At 38.5% G+C, this 14404-nt stretch overlaps 1 protein-coding gene across 1 annotated transcript in view; it reads right to left on the minus strand.

The window, feature by feature from the left end:
* asap2b (ArfGAP with SH3 domain, ankyrin repeat and PH domain 2b) overlaps positions 1-14404 on the minus strand; it is a 29234-nt gene that overhangs the window by 1214 nt on the left and 13616 nt on the right. Inside the window, exons 6-27 of the mRNA XM_036581887.1 lie at positions 12425-12554; positions 12146-12231; positions 11982-12057; positions 11807-11893; positions 10978-11081; positions 10148-10217; positions 9116-9203; positions 8948-8996; positions 8636-8802; positions 7720-7853; positions 7537-7631; positions 6700-6889; positions 4853-4938; positions 4623-4738; positions 4372-4439; positions 3624-3731; positions 3194-3437; positions 2983-3066; positions 1658-1946; positions 1073-1131; positions 850-947; positions 399-518 (exon numbers count right to left, since the gene is read on the minus strand). Of these exons, the coding sequence (XP_036437780.1) occupies positions 399-518; positions 850-947; positions 1073-1131; positions 1658-1946; positions 2983-3066; positions 3194-3437; positions 3624-3731; positions 4372-4439; positions 4623-4738; positions 4853-4938; positions 6700-6889; positions 7537-7631; positions 7720-7853; positions 8636-8802; positions 8948-8996; positions 9116-9203; positions 10148-10217; positions 10978-11081; positions 11807-11893; positions 11982-12057; positions 12146-12231; positions 12425-12554 (2548 nt within the window). The remainder of the gene's footprint in view (positions 1-398; positions 519-849; positions 948-1072; positions 1132-1657; positions 1947-2982; positions 3067-3193; positions 3438-3623; positions 3732-4371; positions 4440-4622; positions 4739-4852; positions 4939-6699; positions 6890-7536; positions 7632-7719; positions 7854-8635; positions 8803-8947; positions 8997-9115; positions 9204-10147; positions 10218-10977; positions 11082-11806; positions 11894-11981; positions 12058-12145; positions 12232-12424; positions 12555-14404) is intronic.

The following is a 14404-nucleotide window of genomic DNA, read 5'->3' on the forward strand; positions in this document are numbered from 1 at the left end:
TAATTCACTCAAAAGACACGTCCTTCACCAAGTTTTGACGAGTTCTATTTGAATATTCTTTCAACATGTTTACATAATCTGATTCATCCACTCGGCGAAGGGGTCCGAAGCACAACTGACATTAGAAAATGTTCTTCTGGAGATTTTGTACACATTGCCACCAGAGAGCGCTCTAAAACGTACCTATAGTAGCTTGTAAGTTAGCTAACTAATGAAGAAATCCTGCTTTGAGAGACAGGCCCCAGGTTTGCATATCCATGTTATTGCATTCACAGTGTTTCATGAAAACTCTTGCTAAACCATAATAGCAGCATATGATATAGAATATACAATCAATACACAATATACAATGTTCCCATCTAGAGGTTTGGTCATTTCAGCACAAGCTGAACACTCACCCACCACTCCTTGTCCTCTTCTCCATCCACTATAATCACTTCTCCCTCAGCAAAGGTGAGCTCATCCGGATTATCAGCCACACATTTGTAGATGGCTTTCACTCGCTTTGGCTTCTGTTTCTGTCACACACATTGCACATTGCATTATGTACACTATACACTGTGTTGTGTTGAACAGCAGATTTGTTTTTCTTTTAATTTCAATGTTTTATTTCACTGTTAACCAGATAAATCTTTTACAATCAGCAGTACATTAATCCTTAGTTTCCACACAAACAAATAACAACAGCACAATATGGGTAAAAAAACAAGCACTGAATTTATTAAATAATAATAATAATAATTATTATTATTAACTTTCATATGTCTTCTTTTTTAATATGTCCAAAAACACAATTGTGCACAAATATAATTTGCGGTATGAAGAACAGTTAACTGTAAAATGTCTTACGGTCTGTGTCACTCTGGGCTTAGGCATGGGGGGTGGGGCTGGGGGTGATATGGGTGCAGGATTTGGAGGTGGAGGAGGTCCATCTTTTTCAGTTCTTTCTGTTTGATGTCAAGAAAGGAAAAATTAAGCTCCATAATAACATTAGTTGAGTCTAACTCAAAATGCAGAATATAGGAGCAGATATTTGCAGTGAAGTAGCCTGTATGTGTATATTTTAACATACCTGGTAGGTCAGTGGGTCTCGGCCTGTTAGGTTGCGTTTTGGCAACATTTTTGTCCATTCTGAAATTATAAACATCAGCTTTCAGTCAACATGACGAGCAAAAGAAGACAGGATTATTGGGATTATTGTATGCAAGTATGAAACAATGATTTACACTGCCCATCAAATAGGATTTCAAAATGGTTTTAATACATGAGTTTAATGTGTCACTTTGCAACAATTTAACATGTAAGTTAAAGACTAGCCATGTTTATTATAAAACTATATCAAGCATGTACAGTTTTGTGAAAGTAATTAAAAAACTATATTAAACAAAATAATTCAGTGATTTGAAAAAGCTTGTATTAAGAAAGTGCATCATTTATAGCGTTCATTTTCTCTTATGTTTATTTTTTATATATATATATATATATAATGTATAGTTTTTTTTACTATAGTTACTGACTAAAATATTTACACTATTATTTATTTTTAATATGTTAAGTTACTGCAAACTGACAATCATGCTCATTTATTAAAACATGGATTTGAAAATCTAAGATGGGCACTGTAAAGTCATTGTGCTTGTTGATGGAGAACTCTTACCCTGTGGGTGGTTTGAGTGCAGGGCCTCTGGGTGGTAAGGGAACAGGTACTGCTGTGGGTCTGTATGGGGGTGCAGGGGGCACTGGGGGAGGTGGGGGCACTGGAATAAATGTAGGAGCCGGAATGGACGGAACAAAGGGCACAGATGGCATCTGAATGAGAGGTGGTGCTGAAGGTATGGTTGGCACCAGGGGCACTGGAGGCAGAGGTGTGCTTTTTGTCTGGGACTTAGGCTCCATGGTGCTAGGCCTCTTGTTTACTGGAGGAGGTGGAGGAGCAGGGGGGAGAACTGCAAGAAAGAGAGCACAACGTACATATCATGCTCCCCGTATTAGAAATGAACAAGAGGACTGAATCACTCAGCTACAACTACATGCTTTTACTTGCTAGCTTCATTAGCTTCATAGCTCCAGTGAAAAACTTAAAGGCCATCAATTCTGCAGATTTTCTACATAATTTAGTTGCTGAGATGAGAACAAAGTCATTCAAAACACATAGTGTTTTGATGAGAAATGTTCCGTTCTAGAGAACCTTACCAAATTGTTCACAGTAGTGGTGACAGGAACCAGACGTTGCCTAAAACGTACATATCGCTGTTGTCGGAAGAAAACCTCGTATCTCCAAAATGACAATTTTACAGGAGAAGGAAAAAAACCTAAAAACTTTACTTTCAATGTAAGTCAATGGAACCAGACTTTTTTCCCAAGTCATTTTGGGCTGTTTCTTTTGATCTTCATAGAATTTACACAGAATGCAAAGGGTAACGGCCATTTTCAAATTATGTCAAAAACTGAAAAATGACAAAAATGGAGATATGAGATTTTCTTCCAACAGCAGAATAACATACAAAATATAAAATATACACGTGTAGAGGTGTGTGCGTGTGCTGTTTAGGATAGTAGATGCCACAGATATGACAACCCCTGGTATCTCTCACTACCACTGCAGAGAAATCCAGGCTGGTAAGTTTGTCTACAATGAACCATTTTCCATTAAAAAATTATGAATGTTCAAATCTCAACCATTAAATTATACATAAACTGAAAAAAATTGTAGAGCTCCCCTTCAATTAATCTCCAGCTGTCAAGTAAAACTTGCTTATGTGGTTTCTGACACTGTATGACATACTATTATATAGAAAAATTCAGGTTTTGAGTCGGTTGATACTATTTTGTTAGCTAAGCAAAATACTCAAGTCCACATTTATGGGTAACAGTATGTCATACAGTGTTACAATGTTACCAGGTCCATTAAAAATTGTTGGCTTAGCTTTTAGCTTTTCACCTTCACCTTAAGCTGTGAGATATCTGAGGCCTGCCACTCACCATACTCTGGACTGGTAGGGTTGAGGGGATCTGAGGAGGATCTCTGTCTCCCTATAGCCTCCACAGGCTTCCACCCACCAGCTCCTGAAAACATAACATTCATGAACACAACACTAAGTCTGTCTTAAATATACAGCATTTCTGTATTTTATTGTTGAAGCTACCGGAATCCTTTCAGAGTTAAGCCTAAGCAGGGGAGGCTAGTGCTTACCCAGGGCTGGGTTTCTTGGAGGTAGCTGCGGGAGGGGCAGGGGGAGTGTGTTAGAGGGAGGGGGGCTGAGGTCCAGCACAGTGCCGTAGGTTTCATTACACATCATGCTGGAAATTAAACCCCTCTGCTTCTCCCGGACAGCGCTGACCACGTCCCGTGCCAGGGCAGCCATGTTGGGTTGCATGGGGCCACTGCCTGGCACGAAGCAGCTGACAGGGCGTTCCTCACGCTTCTGAGGGATAGGCTACCATCCGTTCCGAAAGGAAGAACATATTTAAATACAACTGGGTGCACATTATATACAAGTCTAATAATGATAATGGTCAGATAATCTCCCCCACACCACTGCAGCAGGGTCTACTAAAGTCTAAATAATCTTTAAATAATCAGTAATGTAGGAACTGTGTGAATTAATGATAAATTAGTGCACCTTATCCTCCATTTCATCATCGCTCTCATCCAGGTCTTCATTGTGCAGACACCACTCGTATTCCACATGCACATGGACGTTAAACTTGCCCGTCTGCGCCTGGATCAGCTACCAGCGACAGTGGAGAGAGAAATCAGCACAGCTCATATAGGAGCTTCCATAAAGAGACAGAAACACTGCAGCTCAATTGCAGCAGTACAACATTGTACAACTTTCTTTTGGGGAATTTAAGATGCATCAGGTTGACTTTACATTAATACTAAAAGATATTTTTATTGGGTGTTTCTCTACTGATTATTACATTATGAATTACTATGCAATGAACTCTGTTTTTGATCGTCTGCATGTGTAGCGGCTGGTGGCACATCTATCCATGCATTTATCGATCTTCATTACACAATACTGCCTTATGCAATAGTTTTGGCACCCGTGGTCAAATTATGTTTTGTTAATTTTCTAAAATAAAATAAGTTAATACATCCTCTACAAAGACCACATTTTTACACAATTTCAAAGTACAATTACTGCGTATGTGCTAAATATAACATTGGGGGAAAAAAAAACATAAAATATGGCCTGTGCAAAAGTTATGACACATTTTACATTAAGAAATTAATAACAAATGAAACTACACCGTAAAAAAAGCATTCATATATATTCAGTGTTGTAACTAGCCATGTGATCTACTCAAATTGAAAAAGTAGTAAAAATTATAAATCATAAAAGCATAAATCAAAGCTTTATTTACCAGCTCCTCGCACTGTGTATGCTTCAGTCGTCTGGCCAAGTCCAAAGGAGTCTCTCCAGCGTCATTAGCTGAGTGAAAACAGGTGGCAGAGCACACCATGAATATACAGTACTTGAAAGCAGGATTTTTGTGTTATAACTGTTTAGGTGGAGGGGATAAAAGGGTTGGCATTGGCAGGGTGACTAAATTATTCAATAGCAATGCCATTATAAAACTGCCGTGGTGTCTATTTATATGAATGTGTCTCTTACTGATGGAGACAGAGGCCTTTCCCCGTAGCAAAAGTTTTAGGCATTCACTGCTGTCTGTCAGGCAACAATAGTGCAGCGCTGTGCTTCCCTTTGCTGTTTGTTTGTCTAGATTCCCACTACACAAACACACACATACACATATGCACACATAAGCCTCTTGTGGAATGATAAACTAACCACAATGATCTTTTATTAATTGATGTAGCAACATGTTCACAATGCTGTCCTACCTGTTTTGTGCAAGAAAGTCTACAATGTGGAGGGAGTTTCTGTCCACCATTCGTACTGCTAGGTGCAGCGCTGTCTCACCCGGTTCCTGTCAAAGTGAGAGGAGCAAACTAGTCAATCAGAAAAAAACTTTAAGGACTAAAAAAGGAGAACATGTACTGGTCATACTGTACCACACAGTGAAATGGATTGAGGAAACTTAGAAGCGACTTTAAAAGGGAACACAGATTTTTCAAAATTTGTGCATAATTCGTTCATAGAGATGTAAACAAAAGTTTCCCGGAGAGCGGTTAAGACCTGAACTACACAGGATTTTGAATGGAGATTTTCCATTAAAAGCAAAATACAGTCCATGACTAGACTTAATGTGTTTTAATGCAAAATGGTACATTGTAGAGAAGTTAACCAACTTGGATTTCTTTACAGTGGTGGTGGTGATGATACAAAGCAGTGGATGTAATGTTTACAATGCAAATATAGCCAGTTTATTTACTATCCATTACAACTAAAGAACCTACTCATGTGTTCTAAAATTTTATATGTAATGTTAATAATGGTAAAAGAGTGGTTAATCTGAAAAAAAATACTTTGAGTTCTACTGGACAATATGTATTTAAAAAAATATATATTTTAGGTGACAATCTTTTCTCAAAACTAGTGTAAAACAATGTCTCGGCCATCAGGAAGTGTATTCGAAACCATTTGGTGTAATAACTTTCTGTGACGGAACTTTGAGAGGCATTAAAAGCTCTGGATGTCTGGTTCCTATCACCCCCACAGTGAAGAATTTTGACTTGATAAGTTTCTCTAGACTACTCTGAATGATCTTATTGTGTAATTCCCCTTTAAAGATCCACAGAGCCCCTATAGCTTTGTTCTTCCCAGTTACCCAAACTCAGCAGCTTTGGCTTAGAAATCAAGCTACAAAGCTACATAACAAGTAATGGAAGCTTGTATCTCACCAACTGGCATCACAAATAAAATCAAGCCTAAATGCATCAACTAATCTCAAATGAGCATCATGCAAATGTGACTAAACCATCACACACTTGCCTAAAAAGTAATCTCAAATAGTGGTTCATAGATACTGTATGATATGGTGTTATCTATTGTAAACTAACATTTTACGAAAGAGCAGCGTTCATAAGGCTGCACAAGACCTATATAGGTCTTTCATTACAAATGACATTTTAAAGGCATTTGTAAAAGCTTATTCAACAAGTATCAGTTGTCATAACACTTGCTGAGGTGAAATGACATCAAAATGAGCAAAAGCAGCCTTTTTTACAACTGATGCTTCTTGGAATTAGCTTTTATAAAGGTTTATGTAGGTAAATCAGGTGCCATAAATGACTTAATGTAGGTGCCGCCTTACAAATGCTGCTCTTCAACAAAGTGTTACCAAATGAACAGAAGTATGTTACATAAAAACAGCAGCAGCCGTCTTAGGATGAACTGTGTCCGTACTTTTGTCAATGTCATACATTGTCAGATTCCACTAGCTGACATTACTATCGAGTCTATTGTGTGATGGTTTGGGCTTTGCATCACACTCATGGCTGGAGTTCAAGAAGCTTCCATCCCTTGTTAGCTACATTAACCTATAGCTCCCACAAAACATTAAAGAAGCATACTTTGACACCAAACATGTCTTGGGTAATTAAAATCCAAGGCTTATTACATACTACAGCTTATTGTTCAGTAACTACAGGCACTTCAATGCAAAGTGGTTGAGCTATTCTTAGGTTATAGACGTGTGTAATAAAACCATGTAAGAGGTTAAGGGGGAGATTAATTGTGTAAATTACATTTTTTTGTGTGTGGTTTTGCACAGCTGCCACTGACTCACATGTTCACTGGTCATGGTTAAAGTCTCTGTGAGGTCCACTCCTTCAGCGTACACCTGCAGCAGGGAGAAGATGTCCCGGCCCTTCACAGCCTCGTATAAGATGCGCAGTTTGGCAGGTGCATCCATACGTCTGCGCTGGGCAAATCGCTTTTCTATGTATTTAGCTGTGATGAAGTCTTTCCGGCTCTGCCTGATGGACAGATACAACAATTCAATAATCAGCTCTGTTTAATTCATGTTTAACAGTGGAGCTACAAGGCATCAATTAGCATTGTGCAAACTGTCTGCCTTCACTTACCTCAGACCATGTTGAGCTTGTTAAGTAAACTTGCTTACATCATTTTAGACATACTGTTATCTAAACAAACTGACAAAATTCAGGCTTCGAGATGGACCATTCTTTTTAGCTGTGTGTCACGCTTAATAGATAAAAAGCATTTTGTAAGTGTCAGTTTTGATTTACTGTGATATATTTTTCTGCGATATATATTTTTTATGTGGTCAGAAACCATACAAGCAAGTCTTTTTGACATTACATGACAACTCTATTGATAATGCTAATGCTGGAGAATCAGCTTCCATTACTGTTAGCCCCATAGCATAAGTGGAAAACCAAAGGACCAAACTTCAGACACCAAACATGTCAGATTTGAATTTGTGCCAACTTGGTCCTTTAAAGAGACAGAAAAATGATCAGGTGCTTTGTTTGGACTATACATTACAGGGTTGATCTTAATGAGATGTAGGATTGTTTGAACAGTTTAGGCGAGTAGCAGAGAAGATGGACGCCTCATTTAATAATGAAGAAAGATCTCACTAATAAAATCAGTCACTCACATGTCACTCGAGGGGTTTGGTTTGGATATGTCCTCTCCTGAAAGTTTGGCCTCCATGATGTCATTGAAGCCTGCATTCCCCACATTCCTGGCCAGCTGCCAAAAGTTTGGTAGACCTATGAGTTATTAACCATTGGATGTGTGATACCCCTGCTGTCATAGCTGGAACCTTAGAAAGACCTACCAAGAGTTCTGATGTTCCAAGCACATCTAAAGTAAGAGACTGTATTCTGGAGTAGTGCACACCCATTTCCCGATGGATGCCAGAGCATTCAATGCAGATCAGAATACCCAAGTTTGTGGAGAGCCATGTTGGATCTGCAGGAATAACAGAGTAACTTTAAGATAAAGATATTCATGATAGTATTTTGTTTGACGTACATTTAACATTTGACACATTCCTGTGACAGTTAAAACGATAATGTGGCAAAAAAACAAACTGCATAATTGTCCCCTTATCGAAATTGCAGCCAATCACAGGCTAAGGCATGTGAGTTAGCTTCTTTTGTTTTCCACTGTATGTAGCTAACAAATAATGGAAACTTATACTCAATCAATTAGCATAGTGCAACCTGCGTGCCGAAATCATCACTCAAATCATGTCAAGCTAAGTAAGTAATCTCAGATAAACTGTTCACGTGGTTTCTGACAATGTGTGACATACTGCTATCTATTGAAATAGACAGAAGTGCATTGCATAGACTACACTGTATAAAACTGTAGTAGCTGACTTCTTAAAACCTGAAATTTTTCTATAAATCTGTCAATTTCTACATATAATAGCATGTGTCAGAAACTATTAGTCTATAGTGGTCATAAGCTTCCATAAGCAAACTTCAGACACATCTTGGCTATTAACTGCATTCCTGTAAATTTGATCTTTTGCCGATCACTTTAAGTACCCCGCTCAAACACACAATGTAATAGTCATCAGCTGATATTTAGGTTCTTGTGGAAAAAAGTTCTACTAGCAAATTCTGAACATCTGTCATATATACTGATAAACTGAAGTTAGCTGATGAATGAACTTGGCCTCAAATGTGAGTAAAAGTGAGGGTGCTGTGGAGGGTAAGGACGGACTGATGGAGTAGATGACTCACTTGGAGCTCCGCAGTCACAGCAAACATCGTTTCCACTCATCCTCTTCACCTCACTCACGATGGCCTTGGTCAGTTCCTGCACAATATTGTTCTCTCCCTCATCCTGATCCCCTTTAAAGGCATTGTTCAAGGCCTCCTCCTTACTGTTCTGCAGAACGGAAACCCATCTGCAATAGGAGTTTAAAAAATACATTTACAAGCATATTCACTGTTTGCTCATTATCAACACAGTGGTCTAATTCTCTCAGTCTCTCTCTCTCTTCACACAATATTTTCACACATTTCTATTAATATACACACAATGAAACTCACATCTGACACTCTGTCTCATCTTCTGCTTGAAAGTGATAAGTTCTGTCGTCTGTTGCAAAAGGAAGAGATAAATAATCAGCAAAGAATGGTATGCTGGCACTTAACCAAGACTTACAACATTTATGGACTGTAATAGTATGCTTCATGTCTGTAGTGGATGTGACTCACGGGATATGAGATCAAAGCTTTTCTTCTCCTCTGGGTTGCATTTCACTTGGCAAGTTAACAGGTTGAGCTTGGCTGGTGGTGTGTTAGCCTATAAAGAAAAGGGAAGGATGGCACTGATCAGCTGGCACATTTATAAGTCCTAAACAATTAAACAAAAATGTGAGAATGCCTTAATCTAAATTTTGCATTATTCAGTCATTAATCATAACATCTTTATGCAGGAACCCTTGGCAGCATTTCAACGACAGAAATCAACTTGAATATTTTAAACAAACATAATCAAATAAAATATTTTTACCTCTGTTACAAGATTAACTAGGACACTGTTAGCTCTCCTTGTGTGAAATGTTGTGACTCTGTGTTGAGCTCCTAGCGAGCAATGAGGGTGCTACAATAAAAAATAGCCTTTAAAAAATAAAACGCCTTTATAATTGTTGATTTGCTTGCTCACCCAAGGCAAAAATCTAATTTGCTTCAGGTTTTGTAAATTACTTGCATGTTTTGGAAGAAAAAAAAATCGTAGATGAACTGAGGGACTTCTAAAATGAGGAAACTGCATTCTGTGGATAATTAGATAATAGAATGTTGAGGCATATTATCCAGTAACTACTATTCAACTAATGTGTAAAGTGTGCTGTTATGACTGACTAATGAATGCAGCGGGTTCTTAGAGTTAAAATACAGACTAAAGTTATTAATAATTCTCACTATACCCAGAGCACTTATGCATTACCCTTCTACAGTGTGCTGTCATGCATCTCTGACGAGATTGCTGAGGGGATGAAACCACCCCAGTTAAAGTTAATGCTTACTCAGCTGTCCTCTGTGCACACTTTCACTGTCATACTGTACTTCTCCAAAAGCTCTTCCTTCCTGTCTTGTCTTTCTGATTTGCTTGCTTGCAAACCTCAGGACTACAGTAACTCCCACATAGACAAATTACTGATCTCACAAAGGGGGTCACTTTAAAGAAGTATTGGTGAAGAAATCTGGTGGAGTTTTTTAGGGAGCAGGATCCAGACTGTTACTTACTGTTCCATGGCAAATGGTCAAGTATCCATTCTTCACAGAGCACTTCCTTTTCTGCCATACCTTCCTCAGCCTGAAAACAGCACAGACATTAGGAGACATTAGTATTCACTTTCAGCCAATACCACTCAGTGTAAGCAGTTTGGATTAATTGGGGTTAATTAATTTAATTCGGTTTAAATGAACTACTTAACATTCACAGACAAACATTACAATGTAGGAATCTAAATGACTATTTGGAAAGCAAACTAACCAACAATGTTAGAACATTAACCCTTACAAGTTGCGTTATTACTTCTTTATTGCCATTTTTAAATTTAATCATGTTTACATGTTTAATTGCAAATTGCAAAATTAATTACATACATTTTGATTTAATTTACATTCTGTATCAACAGGTTTGTGTCTACACTTCCAACATCCTTTCATTTTTATAGTGTCAATGACAAAAATGTGGCAAAAATGTGGGTGGGTTTTCTTGCCACAAAAACAACAATAATTTTTATCGTATTTAAATCAGAATATAAAAATATAAAATATATCTCCTCTTCTACTTATAAACACAGATGTGGAATGAACTGAACATTTAGAATCTGCACATTCAACTTAACGTATCCCTTAGTTTACAAAAAGCTACAAGTGGGAATTAATTCACAATTAATTACATCATGCTTCTGTTATCACTGGCAATAGCTGTCACTTTTGAGGGTTGAAGTATCAAATAAATGTAGAGTATTATTATAAATGGCTTATTAAGTCAAAGCGTTGCACCCCAGAGATATATAAAAAACACTGCTGTATTATCTAATGTTTAGAGTAAGGCGTTTATTCACCCTTCACTGCGCTTGGAGAGCATCCCGGAGCGCTCTGTGCCGTAGGCCTTGTTGCCCTGCAGCTGGTGTAGACTGTAGCCTGTGTTCTGTTTAGCCTGAGAGTCCTGCCAAAGTCAAAGATATCCAGTTTGAACAGTTTTCTGATACGAGTCAAAGCATTTAATGTACCAAATCTAAGAGGGAATTCCTGTGATTTTTCAATATTTCTGTTGGTTAAGATGTAAACAAAGACATTTACAGTGGTTTTATGTGAAATGCGCTGAGTCACAATTGTTCACAGTGGTGCTGATAGGAACCAGACATCTGAAGTGTTGAACACCTCTAAAAGCTCCCTCACAGAAAGTTATTATGTGAAATGGTTATGAATACACTGCCAGATGCCTGAGACATTGTTTTACAGTAGTTTTACAAAAATCCGTTGGTCTAAAATGCTGGTTCATGCAGGGTGTTGTAAGGCAAAATGGTACCCAGTAAAAACACTGTTTTACTATTATGAACATTACATTTAAAAACACAGAAGACATGTAGGTCCACAACTCACAATCAAACCACTCTGAATGACTATTTACATTAGCATTTGAATTAGAAATCATTTTTTCAAAAATTGGTATAATTCTCCTTTAAGTGGCCCTCCTTCAATGAAGAAATGAGTAGATTTATGACAAAATTAATTCACAAGACTTTGATTTCACTCCAAAATGCAGAGAATATTGCTAAAACAGGATTTCAGTACTAAATTTTGTTTTAATTAAACATTTGCATTTTTTCTTGCAATCTAAGCAAAGTAAGTGGAAAATCAATATCTTGTTGTAAAATATGTTTTATATACCTCTTTCTGTTCTGTTTGTAAGGATGACTTCAGAACATCTCTGAGCTGGGTCAACTGCTTTCTTTCTCCATCCTGCGCCTGTTTAATCTGATAGACAAAAAGACAGATTCAGATGAAATGCCTCAAACAGTGTATGGTGCAGCACAAACAGGCTGAGATGGTATGAGTAACTCACTGTTGTTAAGTCTGTGGACAGTTTTTCCATCACCGGTTTGAGATTTTCCACAACTTTTATGCCATCTTGAAAGAAACTGGACAGAAAGAGAGTTTGAGCATGCTGGCTCATTTTAACCAGAGAATTAACTATGCTTCTATTTTGAGAACATCTTAAGTACTTACTTGCACTGAGCATGAAAGTATTTGATAAGATTCTGAACCAAGTCGGCCCCCTTCTTGACTTTGATTTCGTTCACCTTGAGGAGATACTAAAAGACAGAAGAGGCCTCAGAACGAGAGAACAAATACATCTGCTGGTAAACGCTATGTCACATATATACACAGCTCACAGGTCTAGACTGTGTTCAAAATACTCTGTTTTAAAGTTTTTTATTATTTTTAAATTATTTTTAGTAGTCTAAATGTGTTCCCATGTTCCAGGATTAGAACTACATCCCTTACCTCACACATTTGGAGCTGAAAGGCACGTCTCTCTTTCTCCATCTCCTCTGCGATCTCTCCTCCACTGATCTCTGTTCTGATCATGCCATGCTGCTTGGCGTGCTCTCGCTTCTCCTTCTCAATCTTATTCCTACAGAGATCAAGGAGAGCACAAGTACAGCATGAGATTTAATTATTAGATACAGTACCATACTGTCTTTTTCTAATCAACATTTATTAGAATCAAAAACAGAATCACTTTATTTCACCCAGTATGTTACACATACAAGTAATCTGTCCTGGTGAGTACACACATGTATGACATGTAACATACTAAGCAGACCAGAAAGCACACAGGCAATTAACAAGTATTAAACCAAGGGAAAGGCAAAATAAAACACAATAAATACACAACCCCCGGATGAGTGCTGGGACCTATCCCAGCAGTCATTAATCGAAAGGCAGGATACTCCCTGGTCGCCAGTCGATCACAGGGCAGACATATACACTCACAATCACACTTAGGGGCACTTTAGCATGTCCAAGTAGCCGGACTGCATGTCTTTGGACTGTGGGAGGAAACCGGAGTACCCAGATGAAACCCACGCAGACACGGAGAGAACATGCACACTCCACACAGAAAGGACTCTGGTCGCCCGGCCAGGAATCAAACCCAGGCCCTTCTTGCTGTGAGGCGACAGCCCTACCCACTGCGCCACCGTGCCACCGTGCCACCCACACAACAAAATAGAACATACAATAAAGAATAATAAAAAAAAAAACATTCCATGTGAAATGAGCTCAGCAGATGTACATATGAGATGTGTGGATATATTCACATAATATGTTTAGTTTAGCCTTATAGTTTCACACTGAGCCAAAACAGTGTTGTGTTTTGTCACCAGAGCTTTAGACTGTGAGTAAGACATTCCAACGCACTATGCCTGTGATAAAAAGGTTGAACTTGCCATGACATTATGGCTGTTTGTTCAAGGCATGGCTCCACAGCATGATAAGCCACTGTGCTACAAGGCCAGCCCTCTAACTTAAAGGTCTGAAATGACTCAGACACTGGACTACATGCACACCATTCAACCATAACATTATGACCACCTCCTTGTTTCTACGCTCATTGTCCATTTTATCATCACCACTTACTATACAGGTGCACTTTGTAGTTCTACAATTACAGACTGTAGTCCATCTGTTTCTCTGCATACTTTGTTAGCTCCCTTTTATCCTGTTCTTTAATGGTCAGGTCCCCCACAGGACCACCACAGAGCAGGTATTATTTGGGTGGTGGATCATTCTCAGAACTGCAGTGACACTTTGGTATATTACTGTGTGTTGTGCTGGTACGAGTGGATCAGACACAGCAGTGCTGCTGGAGTTTTAAACACTGTGTCCACTCACTGCCCACTCTATTTGACATACCTGCCTTGTTGGTCTACCTTGTAGATGTAAAGTTGAAGACAATAAGATATATGTTTCTGCACAGTTTGTGTTGGTCACCCTTTAGTCCTTCATCAGTGGTCACAGGATGCTGATGTTTTTGGTTGGTGGATGATTCTCAGTCCAGCAGTGACACTGAGGTGTTTAAAAACTCCAGCAGCACCGCTGTGTCTGATCCACTCATACCAGCGCAACATACACACCACCACCACGTCAGTGTCACTGAAGTGCTGAGAATGATCCACCACGCAAATAATACCTGCTCTGTGGTGGTCCTGTCTGGGATCTGACCATTGAAGAACATGGCAAACAAAGTACTCTATAGTCTGTGATTGTAGAACTACAAATATGGTAAGTGGAGCTGATAAAACGGACAATGAGTGTAGAAATAAGGAGGTGGTTTTAATGTTATGGCTGATTGGTGTATAAGTACTGTTACATCACAGCGTAAAACTAATATGAGAGCAATCATTAGCATTAACAGAGAGCCTGTGTTTTTTTCATGAAATAGCTTGGTGAAAACTATAATTTACACAATTTTCCCTTACC

The sequence above is a fragment of the Colossoma macropomum genome, unplaced genomic scaffold (assembly GCF_904425465.1).
Source record: "Colossoma macropomum unplaced genomic scaffold, Colossoma_macropomum, whole genome shotgun sequence".
Taxonomy (NCBI): Eukaryota; Metazoa; Chordata; class Actinopteri; order Characiformes; family Serrasalmidae; genus Colossoma; species Colossoma macropomum.